At 40.7% G+C, this 20,972-nt stretch overlaps 1 protein-coding gene across 1 annotated transcript in view; it reads left to right on the forward strand.

The window, feature by feature from the left end:
• Positions 1-502: 502 nt before the first annotated feature.
• The window catches only part of LOC140996132 (multiple epidermal growth factor-like domains protein 9), a 35,870-nt gene continuing 15,400 nt past the window's right edge, over positions 503-20,972 (forward strand). Inside the window, exons 1-3 of the mRNA XM_073466407.1 lie at positions 503-1,156; positions 6,415-6,619; positions 20,483-20,622. Of these exons, the coding sequence (XP_073322508.1) occupies positions 589-1,156; positions 6,415-6,619; positions 20,483-20,622 (913 nt within the window). The 5' untranslated portion in view covers positions 503-588. The remainder of the gene's footprint in view (positions 1,157-6,414; positions 6,620-20,482; positions 20,623-20,972) is intronic.

Below are 20,972 nucleotides of genomic sequence, written 5' to 3' on the forward strand. Positions count from 1 at the left end.
ATACAGATCCAGAGGTGATAGCGTAGACAATTCATCAGGTCTGTGGCCTTGCACGTATAAACGGTAAATTAGGTAATGGTACCTTCACGTGTTCCCACAAGAAGCCACCATCGAGCATTTCATATGAAGACATGACATATGAAGGTGCATACCGGGTGTGTGAGGTGTACAAATATGAAAGTATCACACTATCTAATCTTAGGCCTAGTTTATGGGCACAATATCTCTACAAAATAGGCTTCATGCGTCGGTCAATTTATGAATGAAACCGTGTGTGTTTTGATAATTTTCTGAGGAGCGAGGACGTCTGATAATTTACAATATATTGTGTCTCCACAGGGCGTGAGCCTCTGTCCAACCAGCGAGAGAACGAGCGCCTACAGGCAGTCTTCCCATTGGCTAATAAGTACGTCAAGCTCGAGTGGCTCATGGTAGGTTGCAGAGCAGGTGAAGTGTTGACTGTGGTTCATAGGGCAACAAACAGCAGCGTACACCGCCGGGAGACATCAATGGTGGAGTACGCGTCCATTCAGGGAAAGGTCTGAGAGAGACCATTACTGGGGCTTACATGGAGAGCTGAAAGTGAATATGAGGCTAACGTCCTTAATGATGTACATATCTGCGGTTCTGCTAGTTATTTTGTATGTATATATTGGTTTTTCTGAAGCTGCACCTCGCATCAGCACTTACGATGCGTCGCCTATCTCCAGGAATCCCGACTCAGCCTCCGACACCTGGGAGACCTTCCACACCGACATGCCTCGTACCTTACCCGAGAGCAGGTTCGCTCTCGGGCCTCTAACCGGACTCACACCGTCGCCTGCCATTGTTTCTGCTGGCCCGACCACCACTACTAGTCCTATTTCTAAAACTGCAACCACCTTCCAGCCTCCAACAACGGACCCGACCACCACCATCACGAGCACTGCTGCCGCCCCTGATACTGGAATAATTTCAGCCACGAACGAACAAATATCACCGCAGATTTCCAGATCAAGCGGCGCACGCAAACGATCCACCGATGCACAAACATCACTTTTTGCTCCAGAGAAAATGCTGCAGACTATGGTGTCCATGGTCTCCCAGCGCACAGCAAACGATGCCTGGGCTGCAGATAATATTGGCACATCTGTTACCTCAATAGAGAATAGCCAAGGTAAGTACCTCCGAATAAACCAGTAGCTACCAGGAACTGTGGAAACATAATCATTCCAGATTCATTTGAGCTTTTCTAAATGGTGCCTTACAATCGACACTGTGGGGAGAATTTTGGTTGCGTGTTTTATTTTTATTTTTTTAGTACATTCCTGTTCAGAAAACGAGTGTGTAAAGATGAAGACACTCATGTGTGATACATGATGCTGGAAGGAGCAGGGTGGTCGCACGATGGTTTTGACGCAGAGAGCGATCGAATAAATCAGCTTGCAACAATGGGCAGACCCCTCAGATTGCATGGTGTACCCCTTCAAACGATCGGAAAATTTCCAAATTATAATCTCTGACAAACACGATTCATGCACAAATAATCCAATGTGGATTTCGCTGTGTAGTGTTGATTATATTCAGAGGCCCTTTATTATAGAATCGGTGTGCCACATATTACACTGGGCTGGAAAGGGGGGCTATGGGGGGGGTGCAAGGTTGATCCTGTCCTTGTTCAGTCAATTTATCAAATCCGTCAGTGCACACAGCATCCACACAGACCTGCGATCCCTTTGTGTTAGAGCAGACATGTTTGATATTGACAGGAAATTACAAGAAGCTGCTCAAATAGCTGCTTCATCCCCTCTATTGTTGTTTGCATCGCATATACAGAACAAGGCCGTCCAACCAAAATGGCCAGGCAGGCCAAGCCATGAATGAGCAATGACAGTGGAGCCCCTCCTCTCACACCTCTCACATCTCAGTATCCATGTGGATGTGTTGTTCTCCAGCCAACACAGCAGCACAGGCTGAGGAATCCTGCCCAAAACGCTTCTGTTGGGGAAGTCTGGTGAAGCCGAAGGTGTGGGTTTTCAGAGCACCTATTGTGGAGGATACCCCCCCCCCCCCCCCCCCCCCCAATAGGAGATGGATTATTAATTCTTTCTAAATTACATATACTAGGAGCTGAATACACCCTCCCATTAGAGAATCTGAAGAATACAAATTAAACATGGTTTCTAGGTTGTTACAGAATCTTTATTTTACTCTTATACCTATCAAACATCATCTCTTTTCTTCCCAGAAAATGCCACATTCAAGCTGTTACTTCATGAGACCCCTAAGCCAGAACATAAAATCCAGACTGTTTTTATTTCATATTCTGAATGATATTGGCTTCTCACCCCAGGGGTCCAGACCAGACAAGATTTTTACATTTATCCTTTGTTCTGTCTGTACTGCAGAACTGACAGTGTTCATCTCAGTGGCTGGAGGAGAATTCTTGTAAAAATGCCAAACATTGATTGTTTTCAGCTACTCATTGTGAAGATCGGCAGCTTTTCTTTGTCTTATGTGATGCTGAACTTAATATGTTTGGGTTTTGGACTGTCTGTTGGATAAAACGAGCTAAATGAAGACAGGCAAATTGTAATGGACGTTTTTCACCATTTTCTGATTTTTTATAGACCAAACAGGAAAACGGAGTAATCAATATAGAAAGTAATTACTTAAGTTAGTTTATGTATTTTATGTCAGTATTGCAGATGAATTGAACTAAAATCCTGGTGTACTTAGGCAACCCCTAAGGTAGCTGAAGATCAGTCACTGTTACTTTTCATGTGGACCTGAAAGTAAATGAAATCTGCTCCCTTGGGTGAGAATCATATGTGAAACCTTCAGCGTTTGATTCAAAGTATGTTGAGGAGCCTCCGCACTCTTCATTGTTCTCGTGTAAAGGCCACTCACATGATAGTTTCACGTCAACAAAGGCGTCACCTGAGGTAACACCTCACCCAGTATACATTCTCTGACACGGCAGACAGAATGTAAGGTGTGTTTTCACATAGTTCAGGCTTTCCTGTCCTTGAAACATCTCTCAGTATTGTCATCAAGCCACAAAATGTTTTATGCTCAGACTAAACCAATGAAAGTACAGCATTGTTTCCATGCAGAGGCGCCTCCCACCGCTGCTGTTTTCCCTGTAGCAGCACAGACAGGCGAGTGTGGAATTAGGCAACAGTGGAGTTTTGAGACGTGACTTGTTCTGAACAGCCTGCTGCTGCCCATGTCTGAATACCAGCCATGCTGTCAGACCACTTTACAGTAGTCAGACAGATAGAATAGAGGTGAACTCTGCCTCTGTTTCCCCCCTTCTATCTGCATTACACACAAGTCCAGTCCAATCTACATCAAACCTGTTATGTGGCTTTACTGATCAGCCCGATCCCACACCTAGAGGAAGCCTGGTTTTAGACTGAACTGCAGTGTGTGTGTGTGTGTGTGTGTGTGTGTGTGTGTGTGTGTGTGTGTGTGTGTGTGTGTGTGTGTGTGTGTGTGTGAGGTGATATGCATTCACTGGATCTCAGGCGTGATCGGGGCTGACAGTTCTTCAGTGGGCGTCACTGTAGCAAAGGCTCTGACAGTGTACTCCACTGGCTTGCATAACTGAAGGACTTTTTTAGTTACATAAAGGTCCAAGCAACAGAGAAAGAAGAGCATAATCTGAGTGGGACGCCAGGACAGGAACACATTAAAATTCAGCTTCCTCTTCGTTGAACTGAATCTAGCTGAGGCGTTCTGTGCAGTGAACGAGCATAGTATACCATATATAAAAGATATTTGTATTTCACATCTCTTATCAGTCAGTTTTCTTTGTCTGACTGCTGAGCACCAAATTGAGACATACAGTCACCACTCGCCACACCTAACCTGAGAGCAGATGAATAATAGATTGCCACTCGGTACTACAGGGTCATCCATATGTCTGTCATTATATCATCGGCTTTCTTACCGTGCGCCAGTTTGAACTGTACAAAATCCCTCATTGGCGACACAGCAGGACTCAGTTTACCATGTTCATTATCTTTATTGTAGACTGACATAAATCTTCATGAGAAGATGATCAACAACATCAGGTAGAATAAATGGACCTGATGCCAGTGTGGTCTTTTAAAAAGCTTTAATCATGCTGAGACTGTGAATGGACAGGGCAGCTTGAAGTAAACGATAGAGGAGCACTAGTGTCTAGGTATTGTCACACTAGCCAGCCATCCAGTAAAATTTCCAGTGTGAGCAATGAACAAATATTGAGCATTGATTGTAGGCAGTGTTCATGTGTCCATGGGACTAATGCTGTAGTCTGTAGTCTGGTACTGTGACATTGTACTTAAAGATTAAATAGAAGAGTTTGAAACATTAATATAGCAGACATGGTGGCCTGGTAAGAGACTTTCTCATATAACAGCTAATAAGTACACTAAAATATGTTTCTGAAAACATTTGAGATGAGAAATATTTTGTACAGTAACAGAATCTTGATTCTTATTTGACAGTAGTGGCAGCGAGGTTGGTCACCATGTTGTTTAATGTCTTAAAGTTTCCTACTCTGGCAGGGGAATCAGATGGACAGCCAAAATGACAAACCACTACTAAGTGCTTTTATTTTGAAATACACTGCTGAAATATAGTAGACATGCATGACATTAGTCTCAATGGCTTGTTGAGCTGGTTTCATGAAAAGGAAAATATGAGCGTACAGACTGTAGTGAGTGTTCCATCCAGAAATAACAGGCCTTGATATGTCAAAGTTGTTGGCAAATGCATCAGCACCATTCAGAGATGTATAGACACAGTTGTGATAAGGGCTACAACTGATCATTATAGTCATTATTGATTAATCTCTCAAATGTTATAATAGAGTAACTGTTGAGTCTATAAAATGTTAATGCTGTGGCAATTTCCTTGAGTAATAACTCAAATGAATTTGATGTACAAGAATATTTAATGGAGAAGAGCAGCAAATCTGGAAAGCTGAAACCATCAAATAGTTGCCATTTCTGCTTTAGAAATTCCAAATAATTTTTGTCAATCCAATTTCTTTGTATGACTTAATGGACCAATTGTTTCAGCACTACTTGAACCTTGAATTTAGCCAAATGAACTTAAGCTACTGCACAGCCGTGAGTCACGGACAGGCTTTTTGAAGAAGAAGAAGAAGAAGAAGAAGAAGAAGGAGGAGGAGGAAGGAGGAGGAAGGAGGAAGAGGAGAAAAATGAAAACAGGAAAAGAAGGAAGACAAATGAGAAATACAGTAGGGTCCGTCAGCATCACTGTCCAGACCAAAATTATCATTAAACCTTAATCGACAAAGCACAATGACTGAGGAGGTATAAGGTGTTCATTCTGCATCAGCCAGCACTCAAACTCACAACCTTAGACACCAAGGGTGAATCAGAACCTAGACGAATTACCTACAAAGTGAGAAAATAAGTACTGCATTTAGGTACAGTGTTGAGGTACTTAGTATTTCCATTTTCTGCTACTCTGTACTTCCACTCCACTACATTTTGGAGGCAAGTACTGTACGTATCGCTTGCATCACAGCCAAAGCAGCACATTTTTAAATTAATTTATTTTATCAGCAATCAGATTTTTAAAGAAATTGATTGTTATAATCAGAAAAATGCTGATCCATTGCATTGGATCCAATAATCGGCACGTTGATAATCAGTAAAACCCTAGTGTACAGTTTATACATGCATGTAAATATACCATATGTATAATATACTTTTACTTATTTTTGATACTCAAGTGTATTTAGTGTAGATTTAAGATTTTCTTCTCAAGTACTATTCATATGGCTGACTTTCAACTTTACTAATGTAATATTTTATCACAATATGTGTACTAATAGTTTACATGAGGATAGAATTCAAAATACTGTCAAAAGTTCAGTTTTGACATGATTATGAAATGTACCACCTCCACCATGACATCATTGTTTAAAGAACATTGGATATATATCTAGCAAGAAATTGCAGTAGCTGTTTACAGTAAAACATTCAGATGCACTGTGGGGTCAGTTCATGTTCATTCAAAAAAGATTGTTTGTGGAGGACAGTCTGAAGATGCAGTGAGGCAAGTTTGGTGTCAATTGAGCAATAAATGTGGGATGAGATGGATTATTTACTTTCACAGTCCAACACAGTGTTGACTTCATTATTCCTGCCAGCTCAAAGCACGTTGGGCCTACATTTTGGTAAAAGTTGCGGAGTCATAGCACATATTTCTGATTAGTTTTATTTAGATGGTTGGTGTAGCACCAGCACCAGGACCATCAGCAGTCCTGAGCTGCCTGGTATCTAGTAATTGCTCAATCAGTCAAATGGTTTGTGTTAGAATTAGACTCCTGCCACTGCTAGTACACTCCATTAATAATTTTCCTTTTCTTGTCTCTCCTTTTCACTGTAACATCCTCATTCATCCACCCAGAGGGCCTTTGTAACTGCAGCACTGGTGGTGAGGGCATTTTGGATCCGGACGAGTGTGATCAGAACACCGGTCAGTGTTCATGTCTGTCAGGCTACGCCGGTCTGCAGTGTGAGGACTGTGAGGAGGGACACTTCACCAACGGCACCAGCGGCTGCCTGCCCTGTGCCTGCGACTCATTTGGTGCAGTGAACCACCTCTGTGACAGGTTAGGCTGCTTTCCCTGCTTTCCGTAGGGTTGAAATAACACACACACACACACACACACACACACACACTCTGAAGGTATATGTTTGTTGTGTCATCACACTGTAACTGAAGATCCCTGGTCAATTTCTGTGCTGTATTTGGCTGGAAAGTGTTTGAGTTTTTGTGTTGTTTACTAGCGAACTATGGTATATGAGAGGTTAAAGCTGCAATAGTCAAAATCTTTGTTTACATGGAAACAAGTGACGATGGTTAAATGAACAAGTGAGTTGCTAGTAATTATGAACCCATAGAACTCCATCAGCTCTACATAGTGTTTAGTGTCTCACAAGCTCAATGTTTTAGTTTTACACCTCGCAACTTTACTCTTTGGGTTTCATCTAACAGCTCCCATTAACAACTTATTTTAGTGATAAAGCTCCAGTAAAGCGACGGGACACTACCTGCCCAACACCAAACAGCAGACAGAAAAGTTAGAGACTAGCTGGTGAACAAAGTAGAGCATTAAGCATTAATCGGCTAAGAGGCCGATACTTTTCTCAGGAAAAAAATAGACCTAAAAGGAGAGTGAGTAGTGTCATTCTTATGATGCCTGTAACATGATAATATATATGTATATAAATAAATCCTAATGTTGCTCCTTGTCTGCTGGGTGTGTAAATAGGCAGCTGCTTGATACCACTCTTGCCTCAAAAACTTAATAAAGTGGTAATGTGTCCTATATTGTGTTTGCAACTTGTTTCACTGCCCCCAAGTGGACAAAAAAGCAATAAATGTAGCTTTGACACTCATCAAGTTTTATTTACTGAATCAGCATGATAAACTATTAAAGTTTTATTCTGGGCCGTAGTCTTACCTTCCACAAAATTGATATGAAATCAGATGACAAATGAGACTGAAAACTGTCTTGTCAGTGAGAACTACAATTTTATGCTATGCTAGCATTAGCTGTGGCTAGGATGCTCATCCCATATGCTATCCATACATATTTGCTAAGAAATCCAGTGATTAGATGTAGATAACAAAACTGTCTGGCAGTGGAGCGTAGATAAAGAAACAGACATTCTTATGTTAGATAGTGGTTATGTTTAGGTATTACTAGTTAAGTAAAGGTGTCATATTAGAATGAGGCATGTTTAGGCGTAACGTTACAGATGGTTAAAGGAACAGGAAAATTCAGTCATTATCTCCTCACCCCCATGCTGAGGAACATCGGTTGAAGTTTTGTAGTCCACAAAACATTTCTTGAGCTTCACAGCAAAACAGCGTTGCAGCATTCTCCTAAACAACTGAAGTAGCTGGAGACTAGTTTTAAAACTTAAAAGACCCCAGATTGTTTTTAAAAGACCTTATTTTCATCCTTGATGTGCAGTTGAGCTCATGCACCCACTTTGAACTTAGCAGCTACAGTGAAGCTTTCAGCATAAAAAAGGTGTAAATGAATTATTTTCAAATCAATTTGGGATGTTTGGGCTTGCTGAGACTTTTTTTTCAGATTGTAATTTTTTTTTTACATTTTAAAACAAGTCCCCAGCTGCTTCAGTTGTTTAAGAGAACACTGTTTTGCCGTGAAGCTCCAGAGATGTTTTGTTGACTACGGAACTTCCATCAGCATGGGGTTAAGGAGATAATGACTGAACTTTTTAAGGTGTTCAAGCTGACTACATTGTTGTGTTTTGTCATCTCTGTTTTTGGTATTTGAGTGTTTGACTGGACCCAAGACATTGGTTCCACTAGGATTTGATTTGCATAAAAAGCATGTGATTGGACTTATTTGTTTATAACACCATCCTTAGTTGCCATGCAAGCACACAAATGCACAAACACTGACAATGAGTACATGAGAACCAGTGGGTTGACCACAGAGTGACTGCAGAATGTGAGTGACAGCCCACCACAACATTCTGCAGAGCGTGGGAGAAACAAGACAGCTAATTGTGCCTCTGCGATCTAAACTTGGAAACAAATCCTGTTTATCAGAAGGTTGACATTTATTTTGAGCATGAATGAGTATTAATGAATATTTCCAGGTATCTCTCATATGTACCGTGGCCTCTGGAAGATGTGTGATGTGTCTGCAATGTTGCTTCAGCTTTTTAAAGGAGTACTATCTTTAGCAGCAACAGTGCCTTGGCCTGCCAAGCCCAAACAGACTGTCTGCTGTGAATTAGTGTTTGTTATCTCATAAAGACTGAGACAAGATGTTCTGGTGCTCAGCTTTGCTCAAATGTTATTCTCATCCTAACGCCACAGCCCTGCAGAATCATTATTCTGGCCATTGAGTTAGGCCATCATCCTGCAGGCCTCCCTGAAGGCAGCAGAATGTTCAGACCCTGCTTCATCCTCATATTCACAGCCAGAAGGCAGACCTTACAGCTGCAGCTTCTCCACCAGTTACAAGAACTGTGACTTGGACAAGAGGCTGCGTGTGTGGGTTAGGAACGTGGTAAAAATAGCGACTGCACTTTCTGCCTCTAACCATGAAAAGGAATGCTGCTGCTTTACAAAAGCTTGACTCAGTGTCCACAGTGTGTGGAAGATTTGTGTTGTCATGCTCTGAAAAATACGTCAAAGGCTACATAAGCCAAATCCTAATAGGTATTGTCCTTAGCTGGAAATGGAGGTTGTCTTTTTCATGTTTATGAAGCCTAAAATGCTGTGTCTAAAGCTCAGTGGGATTTAGGTGAAGGTGCAGGCAGCAGAGTTATTTCAGGGCTTCAAGCTTTCACACACTAACACACCTAATACAGTCCTTCTCAGACAGTCTGAGCCAATCCTGGCCACTGCTAACCCTGTTAGCCTAGCCTAGCCCCCCTCAGGAGCTTATCACTGTGTATTACACAGATTAGCCAGCTTTTGTACCCCCCAGCCTGCTGCTTTAGGTATCTCTCCCATTAAGTAATGAGCAGTGCAGTCGAGACAGAGCCAGTCGGTGCTTTAGTTGGGTCAACTGTCACAGGAACACTGCAATGACAGGGAAAACAGAACAGATAATAAACACTGCCCGGCCCAAAAAAAGTCACACACCTTAATATTTAATTGAACCACCTTTAGCTTTGATTTCGACACGTATTCGCCATGGCATCGTTTTTTTAAGCTTATGCAATGTCACAACATTTATTTCCGTCCACAGTTGCATTAATTTTTTCGACAAGATCTGGTATTGATGATGGGAGAGGTGGGTCACTGCGTAAAGTCTTCTCCAGCACATCCCAAAGAGCTCAATGGAGTTAAGGTCTGGACTCTGGTGGCCAATCCATGTGTGAATATGATGTCTCATGCTCTCTGAACCACTCTTTCACAATTTGAGCCTGATGAATCATGGCATTGTCATCTTGGAATATGCCTGTGCGATCAGGGAAGAAAAGATCCATTGATCGAAAAACCATGGGCGTCAGCTCTAAAACATTGCGTAGGATCCATATTAAAAGTGTACATGCGCCCAAAAGCCAAAAATGGCGTGCACCAAAAAGAATTCTGATTTATAAAACCTGGAAATGTGCGCACATGGATCCACCTCATATACCGCCCTCTCTACACCCACATTCAACCATAAATAGTCAATGCGAAGTGCCTCATGAATGTTAATGCCCTGAAATGAGCCGCTGATTGATGGTTCTTTACAGAGAATCATGGCCACAATGAGAGAAAGACGAAGAAAATAGATATTTCTGGCACAGAGAACGAGGTGTTGGTTGGTGGGGTGGAGGTTACAAAGCACATGCTGTATATGTTCATTCACGTTGTCCTCTAGTAGTGCGAGGACAGTGACAGTCCATGCAGCATTACGCACGAGTGGCACCGCAGTATGTCTATGTTTACAGCGATCAGACTGACTGTTCCACTTGACAAAATGATCCTGACAATCAGTGTTATCCCCCACCCCAGGATATCATTTGAAAGTGGAAGTTTGATACCTGAACGCATTTTATTTATTTAGTGAAGTTTAGCCTTTTTTTCAGATTAGCCTCACTGATATGTGTTTTTTTTCAAGGCTACACAGCTGTTTAGTCCCAATCCCTTGAGTTCTCTTCACATTGTGCGTGTAGAAATGCTCTTACTTTCACTATTAAACATAGCCGTGAGTTCTACTGTTGATTTTTTACCATTTGATTTCACCAAACGTTTAAGTGATCTCTGATCACAATCATTCATGATTTTTTTCCCACCACATTTCTTCCTTGAAGGTGACGGTTCACCACTATCCTTCCAGGTTTTAATAATGTGTTGGACAGTTCTTAACCCAATTTTAGTTGTTGTCTTTGCTTGATACAGGCCAATAATTTGACCCTTCTGAAACAGAGTAGCATCTTTTCCAGGACCACAGGATATGTCTTCAGACATGGTTGTTTAAGAAATGAGAAGCTCCTCACTGCATCAGTTAGGGTTCAATAACTTGTTGAGTTTAGGATGAGTTCATGAGTCTCACAGCCTGGGGAAAGAAGCTGCTCTGCAGTCTGGTGGTATGACAGTGGATACTTCTGTATCTTTTGCCTGATGGCAGGAGGGTGAACAGACTGTGACTGGGGTGGGTGTTGCTTTTTGTATTCTTTGGGCTCTGTGTAGTCATCTCGCTTTACCAATATCACGTCGATGGGTATATTGGCTGATTTAGCCTATGTGCCTTCATGATGTCAGGAACATTGACAGACATACAGTGGTTTACCTCCGGATACCTGAGAGCTGACTGACATGAGAGGACGGTTGGAGAGCTGATTTTTTATTCTTTAAACACAAACACACAACAAGCTGTGATGAAGCCACCCCACAGTTTGTCTGAGGCAGCATTACGTAACTGCAGTACAATATATAGCTCAAAGCCAGACAGAGCTGCCTCCTAAAAGGCTGTGAAAACCTGAGATGTGGATTTGTGCATGACTTTGGTTATGACATGATTCAGACTCTGCTACATACACATACTGAACACTATCAAGAATATCCCTTGCATTTTTGAGTCACCATTGTTGTGCGCTGGTGCATTTGTCTGAATAGCTTGCCAAATATAGATAACATGACATCACACAGAGATATTTCCAGCAGCGAGGACTGACTGTAATAGAATACTTATTTTCAGCTATCTAAAGCATCAACATAAATGTCACAATTCTGCATCATTAACTTTGAATCAAAGAGCAAAACCTTCTCTGTAGAGCAAATCGTTTGCATGGTCATGCAGTATCATACAAGTAGAAATGCCCTGTGGAATATCAATTTCTTCTCCTATAACCTCAAAGAAGCAGAACGCATAGAAAGCACACAACACGTTGTATTTTGAGTAAAGATCACTCAATATCCTCGAAATCTGGATCAGTCTTGATTCACTGAAGAGCATGCTTTCTGCTTATTTGTGTGATCGTCCTAGCACAGAATGTATTTAATGTCAAGAAGAATAAGTTAAAATGCTATGCTGTAGCTCGTTCTTTAAAATGTACTGGACAAACTTTGTATTCTGCCCTTACTCATGACACTAGTATTTTTCAGTGTTAGAATATGAGGTTGAGGCTGCCCTCTTTGCTCTTTAACAGCACAGATCTCAGTGGGTACATGACATGTGGAAACAGCCATTGAACAGTACAATCCCGCCAAGCTCGCTTTAGGACTTCAGGTTATTGATTAACTCACCTTGCACAGGCATTACTGATAATGACATGACCTCAATGGTGGAAGTTCGTCTTCAGCTAACAGTGGTGTACTGTCTCTGTGTGTGTATGTGCCCGAACTAGTGTTCTGCCATACATGGAAAATGAACTGTACATCAGGCAAAGAGAAACTTGCTGTTAATAGACATTGATATGCAGCCTTGTCTCTGGGACTATTATCAAAGTAATTCACATCAACACTCTTGATATTAGAGTAAATTACCGTGAAGTCTTGTGCTACTTTACATTTTTCTTTTTAGAGTTGAGTGTGGCAGATGTGGGCCATGGTTTGGGAAAATGAATGATGATGAGTGGATGATACAGTAATAAAAGTCAAACACAGAACAGATAAAGCCTCAGGAAATTCTAGAAAATAACTAGTCGTACAACATGTCTGACCACATTGGAAATCAAAAGTTATTATAGTTGCAGCCACAGTCAGCTGCATGGTAAGCATAAAAAGTGACAGGAATAACAGATGAACAAACAATGCTTTGAGGCAAAGTTCAAATCCTGCTCATTTTCTCACCTCTGCACAGCTGCCCAATCAGTACTCGGAGTGGGTGTAAATGTTAGACTGTCTGTTTGGCGGGCGCCACACACCCATTAAGCCAGAAAAAGGTTACAGCCGTGCTAGCAGCTTTGCGAGGCTGTACGTTGGCACAGCAATGCCATGGGCTAAATGCAAACCTTAGCATGCTAACATGCTAAACATGATGTCTTTGGTAATGTTTTCCATGTTGAGGCTGATGGGAACGTTATAGGATCAACAAAGTTATTACTTATATTACTAATTCATACTACGTGGAACATGATTGTCTGTAACATATTTCATGGCAATCTAGTGTATGATACATCTCACTTAAAACCATAAATGGTTGTGCTAAAGGAAAGGCAGGGGATAACCAAGGTCATCAGGGTTCATTGTTTGGAAACCATGTCCAGAATTTCCGGTTAATACGTACACTAGATCTAACCATAAACATCCGTGTGTCCTGGGTCAACTTTGTTAAAAAATGGCAGTTGACATCATGTGCAGTCGCACATCATCCAATAAATATTGCAAAATTTATCTTCAATTGTCCAATTTTCCTGGACTACACTGAAACCAGACTAATGGAATTGTTTCAGGGTTAGCTGTTCTTTAAAACCGAGTGACATCTGTAATTGCATCCTTATTCAATGTTCTTAGCAACCCTAACAAGATTTCCTCCTCTTGTTCTGTCAAAGTGTGGCATTCTGCCTGCAGTCGTTCTACAAATCATGTGTTGTAAAATGGACACGCACTGTTTCCCTATTTGTTGGTTAGGTTATACCAATATTTGACAAAAGAACTGTATTAACCATTTGTATCTGTCATAACAGTTGTATCATTGCTGTATTTGGGTCAGCTCCTGTGGGAATTGTCTGTAAGGCATTTCTTTGTACAATACTGTATGGAAGGCGCCAGAGTCTGTAATGAAATATTGATTGTGGGTGCAGATGTTTCCGCCTCTGCATCATGTGTCACTCTGCAGTGGATACATCATTGCCCTAAATGTATCTTTACTCTGCAATGATTGCAATATCTCTTTGATGTTACTTGATTTTATTTGCCCATAATATGAATACTTGAGAGAAATTACAAAAAATATATTTTTCCTTGTAGTTTAATTCATTTTATTTTCAGGAAGCATTATTACTGGTATATAGATGCTTCATATCAGGTTGCTTGGAGAAAATGTACACAGAAAAAAGCCTGAATTCATTATTTTGCAATTACTATTTCTGTCTAAAAAGTCTGTAAAATTCTTTCAAAGATCAAACATATGACCTACTGTTCCAGCAACAAAGTTACCGTTTTAAACCTGAATGTAAGCAACAGCACCCATTTTTATGCAAGAATTTGACTGGACAGGTGTTGCTGCCTAATCAAGTGGAAGCAGTGAGCCGATTCACAACACCCTGTTGTCATCAGAAAATGGCAGTGGACTGCAGGACTGCAGAGGGTGAGCCACATGTCCTATTCCTGACTGATGGCCACTCAGGAGACCTGCAGTCACTACTTGACTGCACTGCCCCATCCGTGGCTGGGTGTTCTGTACGGATACACGGATGTACATGGCTGATACTGCCCTTTGATTAAATGCCTATTAGTTATTCATTTATGTGATTATTCAGTAATGCTTTTGTAAATTATTCATTTAGATGTCTACCACTGAACATGTGGCAGAAAAAATGTTTTTTGCCGTCCTTAGTGGAATGCTTCAGTTTCCCTTGAGCTCTTTTTGGAAACATGAACATTTCTCTAACCCTGTTAAATGCACTGTATTTGGATCACACTCTACAAATCCATTATGTAATTATAATAAACAAGCTAGGAAACAACATTACAGATTTCCCCTTTGGTTACATAACTTGGACTGTTGTTAGCCTTTTGTCTGTAAACTGGCTCAGTTTCTGTCTGGACCTGTTCATACTTGTGTTAGGGACTGAGGCCAGCAGAGCCTGGTGTGAGCCAGGAGCAGTGGACAAGAGATCACAAGTTCTGCTGCTCTGTTGCTTAACACGCCCTTTCAGGATTTGGCTGCACACCCAGCAATGCAACTAAACCTGCTAAGTGTGGCTCTCTGTTTATTTTTGCCAGCCATTAAACTGTTAATTAACCTGGTGATCCCTTCCCTGTTGCAGAGAGGATGTTTGCGACTGTCTGCTCTCATCCGACACAAGTCACAGTCGATGGCCAGCGTTTCAGCGGCAGGCGCAGAATGGGGTTAAGCTTTGTTGCCCATGTAATACTGACCTACATAACATGCAGATCTGAGCATCACAGTGCAGTGAAATCACACCAAAACAATAACAACCCCCTCCTCCTGGCCAAGAGAGCACACATTAACACCAGGATTACTGATCAGTAAGGGAGGAGGCTTCAGCATATCACAAGCCTCACCTCCATACATCCAAGATAATAATCCTGTCCTCAAGTCATCCCGCTACTGGGGCAACAGTGGGCCTATTGGGTTTGCAGGCTGGATATTAATGACAAATTTCTCTAATAAGTTACGGTCTTATTTCTGAGCTGAAGATGAAGGCTCAGCAGACACAGATGACAGTTTGTGTTGCATTGTTACAGGTCAGTGTCAGACTGACTGACTGCCAGAACAGAGAACGTGCCATTGTGGTGCATTAAAGGACTGTCCTTGCGTCATTTATTAGTTGTTTGCTAATCTCCTGCTTTGCCTAGCTGATTAAGACCAGATGGGTTTCCAGCCTTTATCACGTGAGATATGTGTTATATTACAGCTAACTCATTACCAGTCTTAATTTTGTTGATCTATATAGTGGCTGCGTAGGAAGGACTAATGTCAAATATGTTGACTCATGATTACAAATCAGTGATGATTAACTGTAGGTTAAAGGTTTCTATTTTGAACAAGAGAAACATGTGAATCAAAGGCAACAGATGATCCATGCTGCATGTCGCATAACATCCCTGGTGGGAAAAACTGTGGCGTAGCATTCCGTCTTTATAAAGTCTTTATCAAGGAAGCAACAGGAAGGTTGTGTGATAATGGCTTGATTGAATTGAATTAAACTCTATTGAGTGCTATGCTAGCTTCATTTATTTTTATTTAATCTGCCTTTTTTTTTCAATAATTGTTTATAAAAAGAAATAGCACAGTGTGCTAGCTTGGTTATTAGCAAAATGTTACAAACAATGTAGCGGTACACTTTAACAAAAGCTGTCTGTATGTAGCAACTGTTTAGCTTAGTTTGCCCCATACCAGTATCTCAACATTTGTCAAACTCTTGTAAACTTTGCTTCTGGCTGAGACAAACCATCCCCTCCTCCCTCTACCAGCGGTACCTGTAGGCTGTGAATCACCTGAGCTGAGGAGGAGGACTGATGCTGGCTGATGTCTGTTGATTTGAATCAACCAATCTGTCCACTGTCAGAATCTCTCTTTGATGACAGTGTTGGTTGTATTAGGTTGTTGAGCTTTATTATAACATGATTTATGCATACATTTAATAAAGTACCCTGATTTGTCACAATTTATTTAGCTGTATTGTATATACCCAATATATTGTGTATACCCAAACTAGATACTCCTGTATGGTTGTATTTTAACATCAGTTCCTTAATTGATTGTCCGAGTAATTATCATCATGATGTATAATCATACTGTGATAATACATCATCACAGTATGATTATACAGTGGTCGAGGATTTGATCCATAATACCCATTTAGTGGCAGTGTGGCTGAAGGTGGTGACATGCTGCTTATTGAGGATGAGTTGTACCAGCATGTACTAGGAAAAAGTAAACGGAGACAATGACAGTATCATTGTCAATAACACTGACAACATCAGTCCTGACATTTTTTGGGCTGTTGGAAGAGACAGTATATTAAGTGGTTACAGCCGTGCCCGGCTATGTGTTCAGCAGTGTCTTTTGTCTGGCACACATGCTACTTTGTTTTCATGTCACACAAGTGGCACGCGCCCTTTGTATACTGAATTTAGATGGTACAGAAACCCTGGCACTCTGACACAAACGGCACTGTTACTGGTGGACTTCAGAGTGCACCCAGAGATAAAGCCACAACATAAGCCACTAGTTTTGAACAATAATGGTGGAGCTCTACATCATATCATCTGATGAAGACCTTTTGTAAGCTATAACACGGACTGAAGGATTTCAATGTGTAGATTTTAATGTTCAGAATAGTTAATCAACCAGTCACAGGCCTAGAAACCCTCAATCCTCATAAATATATTTATCAGACAAACAGCAAGGACAAACAGGACAGGGACCACTCCCAGAGGTTGCCTTTCCATCACATCACTGCTCCTTCTCTAATGAGAATGAGGTTAAAATATGTAAATGAAAGTTATTTAAAATGCTTCCTACCTACAGGCTTGATCCCAGCTTTAAGCCTCTCCCTGTCTACACTCACTGCTGATCAGGTAATAAGGACATATTCTTTTGCTTGAACATAAAAATAAATCAATAAAACAGCATCAAATCTATTAAGTTTCTCATTACAGCATAATGAGGATTCCCAATTAATCTCAGCAATTGTTAAGCTGGTCAGTACCCTTGTCAATGTGTGCAATCAGGCTAACACTGTTAGTAGGACAAAACAAGATATCTGAAGAACTTACTTTTGGCTCTGGTAAATCGTGATCGATAATGAACTTCATCTGTCATCTCACATAACAGACATTTGTCTAAAATTGCTTTGCAAAATGCAGCGTTGTTGACAGTGCAGTAACTTTAACAACACAAACAAATTAAACATTTTCAGTTTCAGTTATTTCAAATAAATGAAATACATGCTGATCAATATTGTAACCATGATCTGACCCTCTGACCTTCGGTGTGAAATATTAACTTGTAAGGATGAAATCATCTGCAGTTGCACATAACTGAGATGAGTGATGATGAGATTTTAAAATGAAATACTTGAGTATGGGTGAGCGGGTTTTTTGCTTTTTTGTCAGTGACAGTTGGACATTATCTCTCTGACTTCATTTCATTAGGGTCATTGTGTGTGTGTGTGTGTGTGTGTGTGTGTGTGTGTGTGTATGTGTGTGTGTGTGTGTGTGTGTGTGTGTGTGTGTGTATAGTCAGAATAATAAGGACTGTTGATCTCCCAGCCTTGTCCTCAGCTGTGCCCACGCCCCACTAAGCATCGCTGTGGGCCTCTTCATTTGCATTAAGTGCAGTTGTTTAAACAAAGCCCTGTTTGTGTGAATACCCACGCACATGCTCATGGAAAGTGCTCACAGTCATTCTTGATTTACTTCAATTGTTTTGAAGTTATTGTCCCCAGATTATGGTTGTTGGAGTCCATTGTCTGGGTTGGAGGGCTGATCAGGCTTGATTTAGTGTTGCACTTACTAGGAAGTTAACTTGAGTGTAGGTGGGATCAAAGCAGTACGGATGAATTGTCTTTGGGAACAAATAAAATCTCTCATCCCTCATGTATAAATGAGCATGCTCCTACTATATTTACCAGCCACAAAGGATGGTGGCAGTTAGCATATCAAACCTGGGAAAGATACATTGACAAATGAAAGAAGTCATGTGTGTATTATTGCTGAAGACCTCAAATTTAGTTGGATTTCACATTGCTGGATTATTCATTTTTGGAGGCATTATGCACTAGAGTAATCATACACTGTTATGTAAAACACATAAAGCCCAATAAAAGGCCTTTATGCTCTATGTTATGATTTATTGTGTTAAGCTCTATTTATAGCTGGACTGAAAAAAAAATTGTATGATGTTATGGCCGATAATATGTTTTTAAACATAAACACAATCTTGATGCAGATTTTTAAGAATTAAGACCACAATATGTACTTAAATAGTGTGGCATTTTTTGTACTGCACTTTATCAGCTAATATATACATTGTTATTGATATGTGTGCAATAAGCACCTCAGTCACCAGGATAAAAGTTGGCAATATTCGTAAACCAAAGGTATGTTTGAAACTTTACATTTCTTTATGTTGCAACTTAACATGTTTTTTAGGTTCAGTTTTTATTTTTATGTCGTCACATCGATGTGCTTATGTTCTGGTTAGGTTTAGGCACAAAAACCACTTGGTTAGCGTCAGGAAAATATCTTGTTTGGCTTCAAATACCTGTTTTTGTTGCCAGGTGATGTCCCATCGTCCCTTTAAAAATATCCAGTGGTTTCACACTTACAAATTGTGCAACACATTCTCGAACTGCCTACCTGTAACTCCACTACCATCCCCTCCACCTCCTGATATGGAAGTCAGGTCATAAACATGTTATCTAAATATGATATAACTTTTGTAGAAATGTCAGTATGGTTTGTAGGCTTATGACACTTAGAAATGTGAACATCCAGGGGCTTTTTCAAAATCTTGTGTTAACACTTAGCCACATAAATGCAACTCCATTGACCAGATCATAGATCTGGTTGTGGTCTGTCTACATGTTGATCAGCCCTGTTCCTGCCCAGTGGGTGGTGGTAATGCACCTGAAGCCCTAATCACTGCGATTTGGTACCTAGCTAACAGCCATACATTCACAAACAAACACATGGATGACTGGCATAAAAGTCAGACAACACCCTTGTGTTGTAGCAGTCAGCTCTCTCACCCATACAGATCATCCCGTGGTTGCACTGATCAGGGATCAGATAAATGTTCCACACATTCTGTTTGACTGTGTGTTGAAATCGCTGGAGGCACTAATTAGAATCACTGGAGCTGCTTTCTTCCTTTTGCTTTAATGCGGCAGGCAAGCAGTTGGCTGAGTTCAGAGTATTTTTAGTGCCATTCAGCTCCCATCACTTCAGGAGGACCCTGTTTGTAACCATATCCCTATATAGATACACACAGTGGTTAATGGGGTATATATATGTACAAAGTGCTTCCAGTTAAAAAAAACAAACTGTGCGCAGTGAGGTATATGGATTATTCAATAAGGATGAGTGAGTACAACATTAAATGTTTCTGTACCTGTTAAACCAACTAGACGATCTGTATCCATATCCCTACTAGGAATGGTTGGAATTTACCAATTTTATCAGAACTATTTATTAAAAAACTATTTACAGAACAGCCTTGAACTTCAGATCAATGTTTTTTTAAACTTGAATGACTAAACTTCACACAAGTATATTCACACATTTTACTCACATAATACTCATGCTCAATAGTAAATAGTACTATATATATACTTGATTCAGACAAGTACTCGCTCAAACCTATTATCTAATACATGCATATTTATCTTTGCACAATCTTGTATTACTGTGGCAGCAGAAATCTAGACCAGTCCAAAGAAAAACCAAAAGTGTCTGTAAACTAGATTAGCACCACTGCTATATGAAGTCATGTTATTTTGTGATTTTGGTGGACTGGTCCTTTAGGTGCAGATAAAATTACTTATGCACAACATGCCAATCATGTTAGTGGAGAAACTGATATGAGCTGTCTAGATGGACTCAGGGTGCTTCCCACATCTATACCTGGAGCAGAGTTATAGAAAGCAGATGGATGAATGTGAGAACCTGCAGGAAGTCAAGTGTGGATTCACCACGACAGTCTGGACATCAGCTGTCTACAATCTACAGTCCAAAAAGCAAACGCACACAGTCTCCTTCACATCTCTGGCTTGGTGTTCTGGTGCATGAAATGAAATGCTTTCAGTGTTTTGTACACTGTTGATTTTGTCTTCTGTTCTGCCCCTTCCAGCTCAGGGATATGTGTGTGCAAGACGGGAGTGTACGGACCAAAATGTGATGAATGCCACCCGGGGTTCTTCCACTTCAGCAGCACTGGCTGCCGGCCCTGCCAGTGTCACAACCACACCAACTACTGCCATCCACAGTCCGGTGAGTCTGCTGAGGACACAGAAAATGTTGGCGGTAGACCGTACTATTTTGCTAATTTAATGGGAGACATTACAGAAAACAGAAAACAATTGTTTGTCATCGATGGTTACCCATCAACCATTTTTTGTCTAAATATATGGAATTTTCCAAAACGTATCTTCAAAGGCCTTTTCCTCAAAATGAGCTTTTTCTCAGACTCACAGACAGATATCTGATATATCTTTGCGCACTCACATACACCAAACTTTCCAGTTTTATTCCTCTCTATATTCTGAAGGGTTTTACAGAGGGGTTTGTTTATATATCATCCATAGTCTGATTTATAGAACATTTTATTCCTAAAAACACCA

Source organism: Pagrus major, chromosome 5, assembly GCF_040436345.1.
Source record: "Pagrus major chromosome 5, Pma_NU_1.0".
NCBI lineage: Eukaryota > Metazoa > Chordata > Actinopteri > Spariformes > Sparidae > Pagrus > Pagrus major.